Below are 20301 nucleotides of genomic sequence, written 5' to 3'. Positions count from 1 at the left end.
TTCATTTGTTATTCACAGCAATCTGGTATAGCTAAAGTATTCATCTCCACATTCCAACTCGGTCCTGAGAGAAGACAAGTACTTATGATGGCTGTCAGCTCACAAGAAGGATGACCTCAATTCTATCTGCTTGTGGTTCTTTCACTGTGAGATGAGATCCAACTAGGTGATATTTTGGATCCTTATGAGGGTGCAAACAATTTTGGATCTCTTCCCTACACAGGCTATAGCAGCCCTCTATGTGTGTGAGTGAAGGAGTCAAGGATGTTTCTGTTTTTCGATGACTTAAATGTTTTTAACTGACAATAAATCAAGACTGCTCTGAAAAATGCATAGCAAAAGCCCTGCTCTTTGTTGCACTCCAAAAGCTACAGTAGAAGGTGGCAGAACACAGGGACCTAGATTGCACCAGGAAAAAAAAATATTTCCATGGAGTACCTCCTCCTTTCTTGAAACAATATAACAAGACATCTGTCTCTCACATGGTCCCTGCCTGACCATAGACTAATATATTATTTCTGCCTTTTATTGAACCTAGTGTATTTTTAGAAAAAGATTCTATTGTTAATTAATGTATATATGTATGATATATTTATGTGAGTGCAGATGCCTATGCAGTCTTGAAGAGGGCATTGGATCCCATGGAGCTTGAGTTATAGGTGGTTGTCAGTTATCTGACATTGGTGCTGGGAACCAAACTCAGGTCCTCTACAAAAGCAAGAGGCGTTCTTAACTGTTGATCCATCCCCCAGGCCCCTCCTCGTGTGTGTGTGTGTGTGTGTGTGTGTGTGTGTGTGTGTGTGTGTGTGTGTGTGTGTGTGTGTGTGTGTGTACATGTACACCTGTGTGTGTGCATGGGGAGGCCAGAGGTCAACATCAGATGCTGTTCCTTAAGGAGGGATCCACCTTTTTTTTTTTTTAAAGATAGGGCCTCCCACGGCGACCTAGGGCTCACTTATTAGGTCAGGGAAGCCAGTCAGCCCTAGGGACACTACTGTCTTGGCCTCCCAAGTGCTAGAATTACGTGTGTGTGTGTGGGGGGGGTCCACACCCGGCTTTTTATGAGTGCTAAGGATCAAACCTAGGTCCTAATACTTGCACAACAATCACATTACCAAATAAGCTATTTCTCCAGGCCCCTGAACCCAGTATAGCCCAGAATGATGGTGATGGTGATGGTCCTTGGAGAAGTTGCTTTGGTCACAGTAGAGAGAAATTCTGGATGGGGACTGAGGATGCAGGGAGAAGATGGGTGAGGAAGTTAGTATAGGAGGTGGAGAATGACAAGACTAGTATCTTAAAGAGGGTGGTGATAACAATATAAAGAAGCATGAGAAGTGGGCAGATCTGAGAGATGTTTAGGAAGTGAAGTTAACAATTTTGTAATGAAGAAAATGCAGCTAAAAGAACAAGCAGAATCTCAAGTAGCTTTTATGTCATCAAATTGGGTGCACGAATAGGTGATGGTACCCTGATTTATAAGGAATTGGTTGCTGGAAAGAATAAGAAATTGGTAATAGTTCCCTCTTACCTTCCTTTACTCTTTTGTTGCCTCTCATTATGGTCTAGACTGGTCTGGAACTGATCATCCTCCCCCTCAGCCTCCAGGGTGCTAGGATTGCATGTGCATGATTTTTTAAGTCTCTCTCTCTCTCTCTCTCTCTCTCTCTCTCTCTCTGTGTGTGTGTGTGTGTGTGTTGTGTGTGTGTGTGTGAGAGAGAGAGAGAGAGAGAGAGAGAGAGAGAGAGAGAGAGAGAGAGAGCCTATATGCATGCATGTGGAGGACCAAGGCAGATGTCCCAAATCTGATGACTTTCAACTTTATTCTTTGGGGCAGGGTCTCTCATTTGTACCCAGAGATCACTATTTTGGCTAGTCTGACCAGCCAGCTTGCTCTAGGGATACCATCTCCATGTTTTGAACATTAGAATTACAAACAGGCTGGGTGGTAGTGCACACCTTTGGTCCCAGCCACCTTTAATTCCAGCACTGGAGAGGGAGAGGCAGAGGCAAGTGAATCTGAGTTCAGAGGCAGCCTGCTCTACAGAGTAAGTTCCAGGACATCCAGGGATATACTGAGAAACCCTGTCTTGAAAAAACAAAACCAACTACAAATAGGCTGCCATGCCTAATCAAAATTTACATGTGTTCTGGGGGTTTGAAGTCTGGTTCTCATACTTGTGCACCAAGCACTTTAACCATTGCTCATGGTATGACCCTTGACATAGATGTAAAAGTATACAAGTCAGTAGAGTCTATTGTTAAGTATTTACTAGGATGCCACTGGTAATGAAGAAGGGGCCAGCAGCATGAGGGGTAGCCAGGGTCTTGGCAGGCCACAGGAAGAACACAGTATGATGATGGGCAGAAGGATGCAAGCAGCAATGGAGTTTAGTGCCAACAGAAGATCTCTCACTGCTCTGAGCAAGAGGCAAAAGAGAGGGAGCAGGAAACCAATCAAGAGGTAGAGCTGAGATGTTTCAGTCATCTTGTTCATTAGAAAACCCTCTCTGTTGAAGATGGGATGAGGAAATGAAGGAACCAAAGGTGGTTTCTAGATTATTCTTAGATTATGCCTATTAATTTAGCTTTAAAAGAACTAATAACACCCTCTCATGGTTTTCTCTGAATAAAAGCCAAATTTCTTTGCATTCAGGCTGGCCTTGAACTCATTATGTAGCTGAGGATGACCTTGGACCTCCTACCTCTACCCCCCCAAGTGCTGAGATTTCCGGGTTACTACCATCATACTCAGTATTGGGGATTGAACCCAGGGCTTTGTGTATGCTAGGCACAAACTCCACTACATCCCTAGCCTCCTACTGCTCTCTTTCCTTGTTTCAATTCTTATCACTTTCTTTCTTCTATCTTCTTGGGTACACCTTGCTGCTCTTTTCTCAATCTTGAGTTAATATGTTAAGTTTTATCTGCTTTCCTCTCATACATATTTAAGGATTTAAACTTTTCTAATATTTATTTATGGCTCAAACACCATTTTAATTGAATCCCATACATTTTTATTCCGAATGTTTTTACTGATTCAGTGCTATTTCACCATTTCCATTATAGTTTCTTTTTCAGACAAGCATGGTGGGGTGGATGCCTGTAATCTCAGACTTGGAAGGTACAGACAGGAGGATCAGGAGTTCAAGGTCATTTTCAACCCAACTAAGTTTCCAAATTGAGAAAAGGAGCTAAAAGAAAGCTTGGAGTCGTGTATGGCGGGGCACACCTTTCCTTCCAGCACTGGGAAGGCAGAGGCTGGGGGATTTCTGAGTTTGAGGCCAGCCTGGTCTGTAGAACGAGTTTCAGGGCAGCCAAGCTTAGGCAGTGGAGGACAGAAAGCTGGTGAAGATATAATTGAATGAGGGGGCCGTGTTACAGCCCCAGCAAGCAGCAGAATTTGGAAGCTTCAACTACATGGTTCTGGCTTTTGAGTTAAGGATAGAATAAAGGAGTCCCAGAATAAAGCCACTGAGGCCAGGCACGTGTCTGGGGTGTCCCTGAATGGAGGCCTAGTAGAGAGGCCACTGAATGAAGCTGTGAAATTGAAGTCTGGATTGCCTTGGAGAACCCAAGATGTTAGAGATGCCAAAGTGGTGGGCTATCCACAGAAAACTGCTAACAGGGAGTGGAACCAGTCCAAGAGAAAGAACTATGCTGAAGTCTGTGGTGATATATTATTTATGATTTATTAAAGCTTGCCTGAGGATTCAAACTGCAAAGCTAGCCACAAGCCATAGAGGTCAGGCAATGGCCAGTAGCCATAATAGCAAGTCATAGAGCCAGACAGTGGTGGTATACACCTTAATCCCAGGATTCAGGAGATAGGCATATATCTCTGAGTTCAAGGTCACCCTGGCCTACACAAGAGTGAAGATAACAGAGTTCATGCCTTTGACCCAGCACTAGGGAGGTGGAGACAAGAGTGATATGGTTGGGCAGAGAAAGGAATGCAGAGAGGAGACAGGAACTGAGAGCTTTTGCCTCTGAGGATTCATAGAGACAGGCTTGCCCTTTCAGCTGGGTAGAGGTAAGATCTACTGGCTTGGTTGCTTTGCTTATCTTCAGCTTGAAGCTTAAACCACAATATCTGTCTCTGGGTTTTTATTATTCATGTTACAGAAGTCAACAAAGCTGAACACAGTTGGAGATCTGAATAGCATTTTGACATCAGGCATGGAGCTGCAGTGTTTAGAGTTTGTGCCACTGGTTTTTGGTTTGTTTTGATTCAGTATTTCCTCATTATGCTCATTTCCCTGCATTTTGGAGTGGCTATGTATATCCTGTGCCATTACATGTTAAAGTGTATGATCTTTTTTAATCTTGATTTTTACAGGGGGATTACAGTTAAGAGATTGCCATGCATCTCAGAAGAGGATTTGAACTTTGAAGCAAATTTGAGACTGTTACAGACTATGGGGACTTTTGAATACATTTTTTTTTGCATTATGATATGTCTATAAGCTTTTGGGGGTCAGGGAGTGGAATGTAGTAGTTTGAAAGAATATGGTCTCCAAAGGGAGTGGCATTATTAGGAGGTGTGGCCTTATTGGAGGAAGTGTGTCACTGTGGGGGCAGGCTTTGAGGTTTCTTCCTCAAGCTTCCCTCAGTGTGACTGTCAGTTGATTTCCTGTTACCAGAAAGATATAGGACTCTCAGTTCCAGCAGCATGTCTGCTTGCATGCCACCATGCTGTCATGATGATGATGGACTGAGCCTCTGAAACTGTAAGTAAGCTACCCCAATTAAATGTTTTCTTTATAAGAATTGCCATGGTCATGGTTTCTCTTCACAGCAATAAAAACCCTACGACAGACCTGAAGCTCTCTGATCAGGCTAGCAAGCTGGCTAACAAGCCTCCACAATCTGCTTGTTTGCACCTTCTCAGTGCTAGTATCATAAGTATGTATTACCATATCTGGCTTTTACATGGATGCTAGTGACTGAGCCCTCATGATTGCATGGCAAGCACTTTACCAACTGAGCTATGTTCCCGCCCCCTCCCCCATTTACAGTATTTTAATGTTAATTCTTAAACTCTTGACTAAAAAGCCATTACAATTCCTTTACTCTCCCTTCTAAGGCAATAAAATACTTAGAACATTTTAACACCAGTCTTTTCTCAGTCTTCTGTTATACTGCTTCCTAGACTTAATTATATTATTTTAAACTCTTCTACAATTAGTCTTTAAAACTGCTATTTATTCCATATACCATTTTCTATTTATGTTATTCTTTTTATTTTAAATTCATTGTCATTAATCACAATGTAGTTCCTGCCCTAGTCTCTTTTCTGAGTTATTATACCAATAATTTCTAACTATAGAGAACACTGATTTAGTTATTATTTTTGGTCCATATTCTCTTACCACTATTTCATACTTCACACATATTAATGAGCCTTCAAACAGAGCCATTACCAAAGAAATGTTAAAAAATAAATATTTTTATATAGGCTAAAATAAATCTAGAAATTTATTTCTAAAAGTCAATAGATATCTGAAGAGACTCATTAGAACGTAATTCACAAAATGAAACTTGCTAAATGGCCCTTTTATAGATGTAGGTCTTTTCTTTTGCCTTAAAGATTCAAATAATGTATAGTAGCCAAGCATTCTATATCTGGCAAATTACAGATGGAAAAAGTTCTTCTTCTTTACAGACATAATAAATAAATTAGTAGACATGCTAGACGATGTACATAAACTACTGATCTGAAAGAATAATGATCAGCTTGGCATACTTATGAAACATTTCTAACCAATGAAACCAATATTAACTGATCACAATATAAAAATCAAATAAAAAAAACAGAGTTCAGAGCTTACAAGAACTGACTTGAAAAATAGAAGATGGCATGGTATAGCAGAAACTACAGAAACCTAGCTCATTTTTAATTATGACAAAAAATACAGAACACAGGCAACCTACCTATTATCACTCAGAAAAGATGGCAAGGCCCTAAATAAATTAGGCCTCCATACTGTGAATAGTGTTGTAGCAGGATGGGTGCAGGGGAGTGCTAGACGAGGAGGCATGCAATTGCCTACTTGCAGATTTACAGATTTTCCCAGCTGAACTGTCTGGAGTACTCTGGTTATCCAGAGGAAAAGAGAAAACATGAGGGCCTTTCACTGACTAACTAACTAAAATAAATACAACCAAAAGATTAGACAACTGGTTTTTAATCATTAAAATGTTGTGGAGGAAAGTCCATCCCTGCAGCTTCAGTGAGAAGACAGACAGTTGTTTTGTTCCTGAGCAAAAAGGCAAGCCCCAATAGCTCTGCCATTAAGGTGACACAGAACCCACAGGGAGTATTTTTTCAACAAGGATTAAAGGATGCCTTTAATGTGCCTGAGACATTGCTTGAGGAATAGGAAGGAAACACCAAAGTCTCTCTACTTAGGATCTGACTATACCAATTGAACACTTAACTATGCCCAAAGACCAGAAAGCAATTATTAGCAGTATCAAGCATTCCAGGGAAGGGAGAATCCTGGGCCAGAATGTTCACACAAGGACTGAGTAACAACATGTGGTCTATATCAAAAGCACCCACTTACTTACTGTTCTCACACAACGCCCCAGGAAATACACTACACATTCATTTTTCCTTATAATAACCCAATCCCCATTCTACAGATGAAGGTGTTAACTCAGAAAGGATAAACAAAGAGCTGAGCATGGTAATGTATAACTTTAATCCCAGCACTCAGGAGGCAATGGCAGGTAGATCTGTCAGTTTGTGGCCAGCTTGGTCTACATGGTGATTTCTAGGCTAGCCAGGACTGCATAGTGAGACCTCATTCAAAAAAAAAAAAAAAAGGAAAGGATGAACAAAAGTTATACATGTTGCTCAAGGCAGAATTGAGTATTCAATCCCTGGTCTGACATGAAAACCAAGGGTTTCTTTGTTTTTTGTTTTTGTTGTTGCTGTTTTTGTTTTTAAGACAGGGCTTCTCTCTGTGTAGCCTTGGTTGCCCTGGAACTTGCTCTGTAACCCATGCTGGCCTCAAACTTACAGAGATCCACATGTCTCTGCCTCCTGAGTGCTGGGATTAAAGGTACCACCACTACCCAGCTAAAAAAGCTAAGTTTTATCAGTTCTCCTTATAGCTCGTTCTATTGTAGTAATGGAAGAAAAGGTTTTCAACGGGGATCTTAAAACATTTTATAATTGCAACTTTGAGAATGTTGATCTGCAATTACATTCTGAGAATAAAAACAAAAAGTAACCTCCTTTTGTTGTTGTTTTATGTGCATTGGTGTTTTGCCATAGGTGTCGGGTCCCCTGGAACTAGAATTACACAGTTGTGAGCTGCATGTGGGTGCTGGGAATTGAACCCAGGACCTCTGGAAAAGCAGTCAGTGCTCTTAACCACTGAGCCATCTCTCCAGCCCCAGTTTGGTTGTTTTTTTCTTTATTTTTGTTTTTTCAAGACAGGGTTACTCTGTGTAGCTTTGGAGCCTATCCTGGCACTCACTCTGTAGACTAGGCTGGCCTCCAACTCACAGAGATCTGCCTGCCTCTGCCTCCGGAGTGCTGGCATTAAAGGCGTGCTCCACCAACGCCCAGCTCAGCTCCAGTTTTGGTTTTTTGTTTGTTTGTTTGTTTTATGAAAAAGTAACCTTATATCTGTTTACTCCCTCTTCAATACCCAACCAGAATGCTATTTCTTGCAGAACTCCTTCCTAGCTAAATATGGCTTGGCTGGGGGTGGGGGTGGCAGTGTCTTTCTCCAAAGGTCTCCAGATAAACACTACAGTCCTTTATGAGTAATCCCCAGAGCCAATGAGCTTTGGAAACTCAAGTTTTTCTCCTAAGTTTGCAGAAAGTTCTTTTGGTGGCAAAAGATAAGCTGGTCTAAAGTGAAACTCTGTTGTAGCCTTTACTTACTACATTTAGTGTGAATATTCATATTCTGATGCAGAAATAATAATGGATGTAACTAAAGGATATTGTCCAGAGTACTGTGGCTATTATAATGCATATATGTATATGACTTGTTAAAATGCAGACATTTCTGGCTTGCAAGCCACATTTGGCCCCAAAGTGTTTCAAACAAGGAACACTGAACTTACACCTTATTCATAAATTTCACTGTGCTATAAACATTGTTTTTCTTTCATAGTGCTCCCAATCCAATCTAGGGCATTGAGAATGCCAGGTAAGCTGCTATACCACTGAACCACACCATCAGCACCATTCATCCATTTTATGTAGGCACAGCACTTTGTACAATGTCTTGAATATAAAAGCAACAAAATAAGTATTTCCTGAGTGAGGAGCCAAGGTTGAGAAATCAGCTGAGAAGAAAAAAAAATGGTTTGGAAATGACCATGGGTCTCCAACTTGTAGGTCAAGCCTCAAACCACCAACTGCTACTTCCTTCTTTGACTCTGAAAGCCCTAAAAATAGCCACCATTGATTGAAGGCAAGCAATATAGCTGCTGTCTTCACTGGAAACAAAAATAGCTCAGTGGTCTTGCACTGGGGATTCACATGTAACTTTCCAAGTACAAAGCATAGCAGGCATATTCATACCTGAGATCATATGCTTAGCTTTACAGCTGCACAACCTTGATGTTGATGCTATGTGCTCAGGAGTTTTGTTAGCTGCAAAGTAGCAAGCAGAGTGGGTCATAGGGCCTTCTGAGGTAGATGTCTACCAAGGTACATGGGAGAGACAGTAGCAGTTGCCCACACTCAGGCAGATACAGGCCTTAGTTTTTGTTTTATGTTTTCCATTCCAGTCTACTGTCCCCAGAGTTCACTGTTCTTAGTGTGCTCTATTCAACCTAACACACTTCTTTCTTCCAAAAGAAGCGCTCAGGAAGGAGATAGAGGGGGGCGTTCTGATTTAAAAAAAAAAAAAAGGTTCAAGAACTCTGAAAAACAGCCTCAGTAGTTGTTCAAAGACCAGAAAGACTGACTTGTGAGTAAAAAGAAAAGGAATAGCAATGAGGAAGGAGGCTAATACCTGGCTAGCAAGGACTGGACTAAAGTTGAAAACCTCTTAACTAACTGCAAACACTCAGGTCTCAAGAGTGGAGAGAGGCCTAGGGGAGAATGACTCATATCAGAGGGCAGTTTAAGGCGTTCTCTCGGACTGGTCTTCGTTTACCTGGTAACACAGGATGGTTTGCTGCACCAGCCTCGCGTATCCGTCCAGGCGGACTCCAGAATTGCTCCTGCTCCGCATCTCGCCCACGCTCACGGGCCGCGGCGCAGAATCTGCCCGGTGGTGTCTGCCAAAGTTGCAGCCTCCAAGCCGGCCTTATCTCCACACACTCAGCTTCAGTGAGTGCTCCGAAAGGGGGTGGGCAGGAGGAGGTCAGGACTTTTCAAAATGATAGAACCAAAGTATGATTTGCAAGGCAGGCCAACCAGAGTTTTGCACCGCTGGGCGGTGCGGGGGAGGAGACCGGGGTGGCGCTATGGCGGCCCCGCCTCTACCAAGCTCACAGCTGCCCCAACAGTTTTTAGTCCCGGCCAGGAGACGCAGGACTGAAACCTCGGCGAGCGAAAGGCCTTTGTCATACCCTTTTGTTTTCGGGACTTTATGAGGTGGCCCGGGTTTGCCTGGAAGTCCACCCGAGCTTAGACTCGACTCCGCCCCCCCCTCGTGGAACGGAACTCTCCAAGTACTCACCGGAGGGGGGACTATAAAGAGGAAGGACCTTGGCAGCGGCGGAGAGCCGGGATCCGAGTGGGAATTAAGTTTTATCATTGACTTCTCTCCTACCTTAACCTGCCTCCAACCCCAGCTGAGCCTAAATGAACACAGCCCCTCAGTCGTGGCCACCTGGGTGCCAAGGCTACCCCTCTGAGCGGCTCGCACCAAGAAGTGGAGCCCGTGGAGTCCCGCCCGAAGGACGCACGTTAGGGGGTGGCACCCACTGCTCGCCGTCCTGCCCCTGGTCCGCCTCCTCGGGGGAGCTGAATCCTGCTGGTCCCGGGCTGATGGGGGAAGAAAGTACACCAGCCCGCAGGAGACATAGAGAACCTGGATGCAGGCAGAGAACAAGTCGGCTTTCTGGATCAGCAGTGACAAGGTCTTCTGAGCGGGCCGCCAAACTCATCTGAAACCTTGACATCCTTCCGATGACCCGCCATTGTAGCCCCGCCCTGACCCAAACCTCACCTGAAAACAATCCCAAAGTGGCGCCCTGCAAAGAAAGCAAAAAAGGGAGGCCTGAACACTGCCCCCCCCCCATATACACTTCTGGCACCCGTGGCCTCCTAGGAGAGTCTTTCAGCTCATTTACGGTAGTATAATTTGAAACTTGGCATCCATGAATAGTCGGGGTCGCTAATTCACCGGAGGCTACATTCTTTGACCCAGTCTCCATTGTCCACCAAAATCTGGCCCATATTTGAATTCAACTGGGCAGTTATTCTAATGTAATTGATTTTACAAACACTTTGCTGTTCTCCACTTTGACCCATTTCCTTGCCTGAAACCTATCTTTGCCTTAAGGACTTGACTTCAGTCCATGCTGTTATTAGCTTTCCCCATTTCCTGGTTTCCTACAGCAATTTCTTTAGTAAAGATGAGACAAAGTCAGTTCAAACTGCACTTTATTCCAGTTCTAGTTGTTTGAATTTTAGTGTTTTTATCTGTTGGGATAGACTTCATAACTTGTAGAGTGATGAGGTCAGGAGCATTTAGTACATGCTTGGCTCATAGAATAGCATTTAAATCAGGTCTTTTCATCACCATTTGGAGATAATGTATTGTCTTATATTTGCATTTTCAACAGAGGCATGTTTTTCCATCTGAATTATGGATTGTTTACTGATAAAGCCTGGTTGGTATCTCCCACCATGCCTGGCACAGTGTTAATCGAACATGTGTTTAGGGCTTGAAAATTAGTCCTGCTTATTTGAGTCCCCCTTTGCTCCTTAACTAAAACACTTAACCCCTTATCAGCTCACATACATTTTTTTTTTCTGAGACATTCTTGTAGTAGTCTTGTCATGTAGCCCAGGCTGAACTCCACTGTGTTATATATCCAAGACTGGCCATGCCACAAACTCATAGCAGTATTCCTCTTCTTAGCATGCAAATTGCTGGAATAATAAGCATACACCACAACACCCAGCTCACATACTTTTAAACATTGTTCTCAAGCATTGGTCCCCCTCATACCTCCTATCCTCCCTTCCCTCTTCTAAACTCCTTTTTATCTGTTTTAATACTAGCTCTTGAGTTATGAAGCAGTGCATGATGGACTTCCATGCAGGACTTGCTGTGGTCTCTGGAGTAAATCCAATTAAACCTTAAATTATCATAATTGAATCCCGTATGTGAGCCTTTACTGGAGATTCCCTATATTCTTCTGCATCTAAAAGCTGGCATCATTGCTTATTTTTATGAAGGCTCGTGTTCTCATTGGAAGCTGCTTAAGACTCCATTTTACAGGTCGACATCCAAAGTGGAGATTTCATGTCTTTTGGCTCTAAGTAAAGCATCCCATGTCTAACTAGAGGGTCCATTCTTTTTTTCTTCTTTATTTAAATTAGAAACAAGCGTCTTTTACATGTCAATCTCAGTTCCTTCTCCTCCACCCCTGCCCCCCCCAACCCCCTATCCCAACCCTTTTCTGCTCCCCAGGGAGGGTGAGGCATTCCATGTAGGGCGAATCTTCAAAGTCTGTCATATCATTTGGACCAGGGCCTAGACCCTCCCCAGTGTGTCTAGGCTGAGAGAGTATCCCTCTATGTGGAGAGGACTCCCAAAGTTCATTTGTGTACTAGGGGGTCTATTCTTAACTTGATGAAGCTAACCAATTAACCAAATTAAGTTATTTCTATCACAATTTAGTTTAGTTGCCCTGGAATCATTTTACTTTTCCATTACAATAGTATAAAGACTGTTAAATTTGTCTCTGCTCCAGCTTGTTGCAGATATATAAGATAGAGTTACGAGGACACACCAGAAACTGTAGGGTTTCTTTGCAGTGAAGAACATATATATATTACATGTTTTAAAAGCATATATTTTAGAACCAGAAGCAGTGATACACATTTGTAATCCCATATGTGTGTGTGTGTGATAAAATACACTGTATGAAATTCTCAAATAATTAATAAAAATATCATTTAAATGCTATTTATTATATAAGAATATTTTTAATTTAATTTTACCTGCTTTGATTTCTTGATATTATATCTGGAAACTGAGGTGAAAGATAAATGAATGTACTGCTAAGAATGTTTGATTCAACTTTATGATCCTTTTTAAAATATTCATTTTATTTTATGTGTATGAGTGTTTTGCCTGCATGTATGTATGTGCACTATATTTGTGTCTGGTGCCTATAGAAGTCAGAAGAGGTTACCAGATCTCCTGGAACTGGAGTCATAGATGGCTGTGAGCTGCTGTGGGTGCTGGGAGCCAAATTCAGGCCCTCTGCAAGAACAAGATGTGTTCTTAACCTCTGAGCCACCTTTCCAGTCCCAATATTATGTTTTTTATTGTACTCACTCAGATTTTCCTGTTTTCTGTCCCTCAAACTCCAAGGAGGAGCTGAGAGAGAGAGACAAACTGAATAGTCTTTCATTGGTGTTCTGGAGACAAAACACACACACACACACACACACACACACACACACACACACACACACACACACACACACACTAAACAAGCCTGCTTGGTGAGTACATCACTCAGTAAATGAACTATCCATTGAAATACCCTTCAAAAGACACCTGCCTCCAAGGTGACCTTGTTAGTTACAACACGAGTCACCAAGTGCAACAGTTTGTACCATTTCTGATGAGGGCAATTACAGTGCAGCTCATTAAAGTCAGCAGAAGTCCTGGGTAGAATCAATGATTGCAGCGTTTTCTGGGTGGAAATTTCTCGAATGCACCAAAGAAACGCTTCAAATGTTGGACACTGCTTTGACATTCTCGAATACTGGTAGCCCCTCTGTTTCCCTTATATCAGAGTCTCACTCTTCAGGACCAATTTTAAATCCAGAGGCAGATGCTTCTCAGAAACATTTGTCTCTGTTGCGTCATGTTATTTCTCTGAATTTATGAACAAATAAAAAACCAAGAGAATTTAGCTTAAGGACCAGACATGAAGCATAATACAAAAAATAAGGATGGTAGGAACTGAAGGACATGTGGCATCGTGCCTTTTAGGTGCACTCTGGCATGCACATTGCTTTGGGAGATTGAATTCTGAGGTCTCATCCACCCTCACCCTCACCCTCAAATCTAGAGTGTCTCATCACCATTCCAATCAGTTTGGAACTTGGGTTCTCCCTAGGAGCTGAGGAGCTTGGAAGGAGAGTCTGCTCAGACAGTTCTTATCTAGAGGCAGCCAGCTCTCCCCATTTGTGGCTTCCACATGCTAACTAGACTCAAAGCCTCTTAAATCTTCTTTCCACTTTCCTGAAATCCTGCTGTTTGAGGCTGAGGAAGAAGACATTTAGATGGAATCTGAAGTAAGTTTCATACATTTCCTACAGCTCAGTAGCAGCACGTGTTAAAGAGAAGCTTTTGAAAGAGTAAGATAAAGTAGAAAATAGCCCTTGGAAACCACTCCCATGAAACAGGACAAGTCCTTTTCTCATTTCACAGTCTAAAACTTCAGAAGGTGTGTCCTACCACTTCTGTGCCATGCTGCCAGGGCATGGGAGGAAGAGAATGCAGACCAAACTTAAAGATCTTAACTGAAAATTTATTTCATTGATTTTTAACATTTTTGTCCACTGTAACATATAAACACAAAATAATTAAATAATTTGGAGAAAAAAATTTGCAAAGACAAATGAGCACACACAGAAATGTATATTCCTACTATGGTTAGTCTGGGATACAACATTTACTTGCAATATATGCACGGGAGCTTTAGTGAAAGACCTAACTAAAAGAATTTGAAATGTTCCTAAAAAGGACCTACTGTACTTGAGGTATCACTCAAGCAAGTATAGATGAGAAGCAGGACAGACCCTCTATAACTAGGAACAATCAGAGTTGGAGATGTATATATATTATCACAGGATAGTTCACTATTTCCAGTAGCTGCCCCCCCTTGTCACTGTACACTCTTCAAGATTTGACATGTTTTTAAAAATACATACAAATGTGATTGAACCAGAATGCAGCAGTTGTAACAACGTACCATGCAGTTGTCATTTAAAGAACTGATTTGTTTGCCATATATACATTCTTGAAAACTAATCCTACTCTGACTCCCTCTTTGGAAAGGCTCTGGGTATTTGAGAAGTGGCAGTGTATATATTTTCCACCTTCACAATCTTACTGACATGGCTTAGATTACAGTTTTATCCTCTATGAACAAGGTATTAAACCAAACATCTCAATGCAGTTTCTGTAATCTGATCACTGGGAATGAAGTCCAGGCATGGGTGTTGGCTTTAAGTGTCAAATATAGTCACACAAATCATCCTCTGCATAAGGATGTACCCAAGAGGATGATCAGGGCTAAAATGTGGCACCACTGTTTTCCAAACTACAAGCTCATAAGGCTGTGTCTGCCCAGTGTGGGCACCTTTTCTTGATTGCTCAAAGGCACTTTCTGAGCTAATTGTGTCACTGTCTGTTTATAATTGTTCAGTCTGCCTTAATCATTGTTTCTTGACTTCAGCGACATTTCTGAATTTCACATCCTATATGATCTCCCAAAGGAGGGTAAGAATTCACTGAATCGGGAAGTTATCACATTAGATAAAATGATGCAACCATGAATAAATTTACACAATAGAAAATAAATATTAAAAGGTAGAGATAAGATTTTTGACATGTGAGTCACTAAAATTTAGCTTATATACAACAAAGGCATGCACAACTAAACTCACCGACAGACTGAAGTAAACATTTTTTCTAGGATGTTATCAAGGATAGCACCCTCTTTAAAATATGACTGGAAATCAACATTCCTTTTTCTTTTCCTAGGTCTTATTCTGTGGTTTTAACAACAATCTTCTTTCCAATGAAAGATAACCAAATTGCAAATGTCTAAAGACCATAATTATGCCATTGTTTCTTCTTCCAAGAGTAACCACTGCCCTCAATTAGCTTATGTCCTTTTAGAGGTTGCTGAGTAGAAAACAAGCTGATTTTCATACATCTCACATTGTGTCAAAAGAAAACTGGACACTTCACACCATCAACATCATGCTTTGATTAAGAAGAAGAGAATCACATTTGCTCGATAAAGTGTAAGCTTCCCCGCTTTGAAGTCCTTCTGAGCGCCATCCGGCTTTTACCATTGCAGGAATCTTCCTTGTTACTAAACATGTGCTGTTTCCCTGTGAGATCATGAAGGCACACATCTCCATTCTGAACGCTGAAAGAGACCCCATTCCTCTCTGTAGACGCATTGCCTGGATAAGGAATATCAAAGTTGATGTCATGAAATAGCCAGAGAAAGCACTGAAGACCAAGCAATTTAATGTTAAATAGGCACACGGGAAATGAGTCTTTAAAAAACACCCATCCTATGTTTTCATATTTTATTTTTATTGCTTCTCTAATGTCAGTGACAGTAAGTACAACAAATTGGAGGTTGATCAGAAACAAAATTCCCACGGTAGTTTTTTAAAAAGTGAAACATTCAAAATGGGAAAAAGCAAGACATGATTTTTTTTTTTTATTTTCAAAGGCTCATTTCCTAACTTCAATTGAACACATTGAATTTAACTGTGTATAAGATAATCTACAGTAATACTTAAGATTAGCAGAGATCCTATAGGCACTCTTGTAGGCTCCTGATTCCCTGTAATTCCTATCAAATGAAATTTTATATTAGAAGATAAGCCCAAAGAACCATCTACAGTCATGGTAAGAAGAAATCATCTCTCTCTAAAAATCTGTCTTCCGACGATTATCCCAATAGCACAATTTTCCACGAGGAAGCTGTGGATTCCAACCTAAGGGTCCAATCAGAGGGCAGTAGGGTATTAATTCAGTGGTACCTGTGATTTAGACCTACACCTCCCTACCATTAGCAGCCTCAGATCCTTAGGACACAATATCTATGAGCTTTTAGCTACTTAGCACCATCCTTCTGATATTCCATGTGCAAAGCTGAATAATAAGCCCATTGGTATTTTCACAGTACAATCATATTAATGATGAGACTAGCACTGAACACATCATACTTATAGTTAGTGCTAAGGGATGGGTGCTATTTATTCCCCATCTCACAGATGATATGACAAAAGTTGTAGAAATTAAATGCTCTGCCTGAAAGTCTATGGCTCAAAGGTGATGGACTGAATACTTGAGAATTTTGCTTTCAAAGTGTGAGCTTGTGGCCCTTTGTACTAAATTGCATGGCTCTAAGACAGCTTGGAACTGAAATATGTCACATTCACGCCAACGAGACAGTGGATATGGTTAACACAATCCCATATGCGCCACAGCTCAGATAGGGCATGTGACTGTCTGAGGCAGCTGTTCTAACTTAGGCATTTTGGTTTGAGGACATTTTGGTTGCAGGAACAATTTGTCCCAGCATAATAAAGCACTCAGCTGCCAGGTTCTTTTTTGAAATTCCCAGTGCCACTCCTCATCTGGTGTGAGGGCTGACAAGCCAGAGATGTTCATTTGACAGGCATATTATCCATTTTGAAACATGTAGCCATTCTGTTGACTGTAAAGTGCCCCCCTCCAACTGTCAGACATCAAAACTAGCCGTGTTAAACAGCAGTGTCAAGATAGGCTGCTTCTATAAGATCTGAGTCCCTGAAGAATGACAGCATTTTTTGAGAGGGCTGGGTAGGTAAAGCCTCACCTCTAAGCTCTTTTCCAAAAGTGGAAAATTCTAGTGATAGATCAAGAACCCCAAACACAGAGGGGTCTAACTTCTCGATGATCTAGTTTGATCCTTTCTTTTCACACCTTTCAACTTGCTCTCTCACTCTTACTAAGCAGCTTTCATCTCCATGTCTTTACTCCAGGGATTTAAAATGCATCATTCCCGATATGGCAAGTTGGCATTGGGCCCAGAACTTTACTCTTGGTATTGACAGTGAAGATATAAAGCCACATGGCAGCAATTTCTTATCTTTTACAGCAATGGTTCTCAAAGAAGGACAATTTATTACCTTTCTTCACAGGGGACAGTGTTTGGAAGCATTTTTGCTTGCCACAACTTGGGGCAGGGCACTGGTGGTAGAGAGGCTAGGGATGCTGTACAACATCTTGCAATTCTCTAAAAAAATATCTAGCCCCAAATGCCACCAGTGCCTGAGACTGAGAGGTCTTGATGTCAAGGAACCCTGTTGTATTTTCTTTGTGTAAAAATGCATATGTGGTATGTGTGCACATGCATGCTAGCATGTATATGAGTTCACACAAGTGCACGAATGCACAAGTAATGTGTGCCTACATGTATGTGGAGGCCTGGGGTTGATGGACAGTATCTTCCTGGATTGTTTTCCACTCTATGTTGAGGCAGGGTTTCTCACTGAATCTGGAGCTAACTGTTATAGCTGTTCTGGCCAGTCAGTTTGTTTGGGTGTTTCCTGTCTCCATCTGCCTCTTACGTGCTAGGATTACAGCAGGGCCGCCACACCCACTGGGCTTTTAAGTGTGTTCTAGGGATCTTGTCTTCGCCCTTCTGCAGCACCCACTGAGCCATCTCCCCAGCCAACCCCCAGTTACATTTTTTTTTAAAAAAAAAAAATCAACCTATCAGAAGCCCTCATCTTTATGAGACTAAAAAACTATTTGGTAGAGACATGAACCTTCTCAAAAGCTGATTTGGATTAGTAATGGAAAGAATTAATGTCTTCAAACAATGGACAAAGGGCGATTGTCCACTGGAAGGAGAAAATATACTAGCATATAATAAGTTTTTAATAAAATGCAAAATATATATTAAGAAGCAGTAGAAAGAAAAATAAGCACGATAAGCTTTATGAGTAATGAACAGCCCAGTCTTGGAGAGAAAGAAAATGTAATGAAGTTTTAGCTAGAAATTTTAGGCTTAATGAGTAAAAGAAGCATAGCTGTAATAATCTGTTATATCTGGGAGACACAGATAGTGACCAATATTGCTCACAATTCATCTTCCAACATTTGATGTATTCATGGGGATGTGGATGCTGTCAAAAGGCAGCCACATTGTGGGAAAGGATTAACAAACATGAAAAGTGAAAAACAGGAAGATTTCAAAGTGCTAAGGATGTACATGATTAATAGATATGCTTTTAAAAATAATATTGTTTGGTAATTTAGGTACTGCTCTTACAGAGATGGTGCAGCACTGAAGTCTTTGAGAAATATTTAAATTATGATTTGACTATAAAATCTTTTAGGTTATGGTCAATTCCCATTTGGGGAAACTAAATCTTCTCTAAAAAGTCATTCTTGTATTAGCTCTAAAATAAAGAAATTTGGATATATAAATGTTCTGGCTTATAAAGAAAACTCTGTTTTGATCCACTAGTCATTGGTGTAATCAATCATTCAGTTTGCTTTTCAAGATGAACTACTTCAAAAACTAAACACTGGCTTGAGAAACACTATATTGAGACAGACATACATACCATTCCCGCTTGCGTGCACTGAGCAATCATTATTCACTAGTAGTGTGGTGGAGTTAGTGGAATTACAGCTTGACTGTAAGGAATTTGAAGAGCTGGATACTCCTTGGTTTACAGTCTGCTTCTTTAAACCATTAGTAGCAGTTTTACTCCAGTCTACAGCAGAATAAGCATTACAGAAAAACAGGGCTGTATGTTGAAGCTCAAATGCAAGAGACAGGTCAAAGTGTAACAAGTTCTAGCAATTGAATTCTCACTCCAAGATCTCATAGAGAACTCATACATTTGACAAGCTGGTGTTCTAAAAGGTACCTTCACTTCCACTGCATGCATTTACCTTTCAAATGACTGCCTCATTAAAAGGAACTTGTGTCCTCCTCCAACAAAAGTCTGTGCTAACTGGATTGTCTGGAAATATCCACTGAATTAGGAAGTAACCCAGATCATCTCTTCCTCTGCCCTCACGAGAACATAAAATCAACTCTGCTGTGGTAATTGTTCTTGAATCCATACAGATGACTGATCTCCACACCCTGGCATTTTCTAAATACAGACCCCAGCACTCATCAGGTACTGAGAGGTGATATTCATGCAGAAGGAAGCTAGCTTTTCAAACAGGGCTTTAGTCTTCTTTTTAAAAAGAAAGAAAGAAAAGGAAATTAGCTTTTTGCTCTATTAGCCAACCGAGAATATGTGAAAAGAACTACAAAATAACCAAACACATGCCAAAGCTTATATACAAAGTCTGGCCAGTTAACAAACGAAGCCACTGACAACCTGGACCTGTGAGGAAGGGTGAGTCAAGCCTTAAAGCGTTATGAAGGAAAATATTAAAACTCACTTTGGGAAATGAAAAACATGAGCTCAATAGGAAACAAACTAAAAATTTCACTGTTGCTTCATTCAAGAAACAGTTGGTCACTAACTCTATTGCTCACAAAATTCCCATGTAGGAAGAATTCTTTTTTTTAACCCTTTACTGATCAATGAACAGTTGTACGGGTTGTGTCCCCCTGCCTTCCAGATCTGACAACTCCTTGGCAATGAGTGTGTTCGTCTTAATGTATACATTATTTTCTTGAGATTTAAGAGAAGAAAAACGAAGGTAAATCTTTACCAGAATTTTCAGCCAGCCGTAATTTTCCACAACAAACATACCGCCTCCACTGTTTCCTGACATTATCTTTTGCTGCACAATAAAAGATGAATATGAAGAAGCCTAAAAGGAGAGAAAAAATCCCAAACCATTCTTCAGTGAATTCCACATAAAACCTGCATCTTGGGAGTTTGCTTTGCATAAAAGAGGAAATCTTTGGCAGTTGTAGACGAAGTAAAATTTGGTTAATTGAATAAAGTGTCTAAAATCCAAAGCTTTACACAAAGATCTTTGTAAGATAGAGTGCTTATAAAAGGACTTGTATTTCCACAGCAATATTTGCCATTTCTTGTCCCAGGTCTTGCCCTCATCCTTCTCTGTTCTGGTAGTCCTACCCAGGATCCTAGCTGAGACCTCAGCTCCCATTTCTCGATTCCTCTGAACTTGCAATCTAGTTCCAAATTCTGTCCAATGTCATCTCCTCCCCAGTCTTATGTGCCTCTTCCCTGTGCCAGGTCCCTTGCTTGGGTCCTTTGGGCCTTCTGCTCTGAGCATCAAGCCTGCAGAATGTTTGGATTTATGTTTCTGCCATCTTCCTGCCTCCCTTCAAGGGGCAAAGACAATTTCCCCTGAAGTTCCAGCATAGAAAGCTAGCTGCGGGTTT

General features: G+C 41.2%; 2 protein-coding genes across 12 annotated transcripts in view; both read right to left on the bottom strand.

Moving 5' to 3' along the window:
* Positions 1–9836, bottom strand: part of Phka2 (phosphorylase kinase regulatory subunit alpha 2) — an 81681-nt gene extending 71845 nt beyond the window's left edge. For 6 of the 11 annotated variants that reach the window (XR_004771383.1, XR_003488357.2, XM_027432797.2 and 3 more), the window contains exon 1: positions 9132–9581. Coding sequence is in view for 9 of the 11 variants with exons in the window: in XM_027432797.2 (XP_027288598.1) it covers positions 9132–9209 (78 nt within the window). In the remaining 2 variants the exon portion in view is untranslated. Of the gene's footprint in view, positions 1–9131; positions 9583–9659 lie in introns of those variants that run through there. The other 5 variants (XM_027432799.2, XM_027432802.2, XM_027432803.2 and 2 more) reach the window with 3 other exon arrangements.
* A 5352-nt stretch (positions 9837–15188) lies between these two features.
* Positions 15189–20301, bottom strand: part of Adgrg2 (adhesion G protein-coupled receptor G2) — a 105321-nt gene continuing 100208 nt past the window's right edge. Inside the window, exons 22-24 of the mRNA XM_035449754.1 lie at positions 19659–19760; positions 18545–18697; positions 15189–15373 (exon numbers count right to left, since the gene is read on the bottom strand). Coding sequence (XP_035305645.1) covers positions 15189–15373; positions 18545–18697; positions 19659–19760 — 440 coding nt within the window. The remainder of the gene's footprint in view (positions 15374–18544; positions 18698–19658; positions 19761–20301) is intronic.

This window comes from Cricetulus griseus, chromosome X, assembly GCF_003668045.3.
Source record: "Cricetulus griseus strain 17A/GY chromosome X, alternate assembly CriGri-PICRH-1.0, whole genome shotgun sequence".
NCBI lineage: Eukaryota > Metazoa > Chordata > Mammalia > Rodentia > Cricetidae > Cricetulus > Cricetulus griseus.
This window is presented reverse-complemented; position numbering and strand designations above follow the sequence as displayed.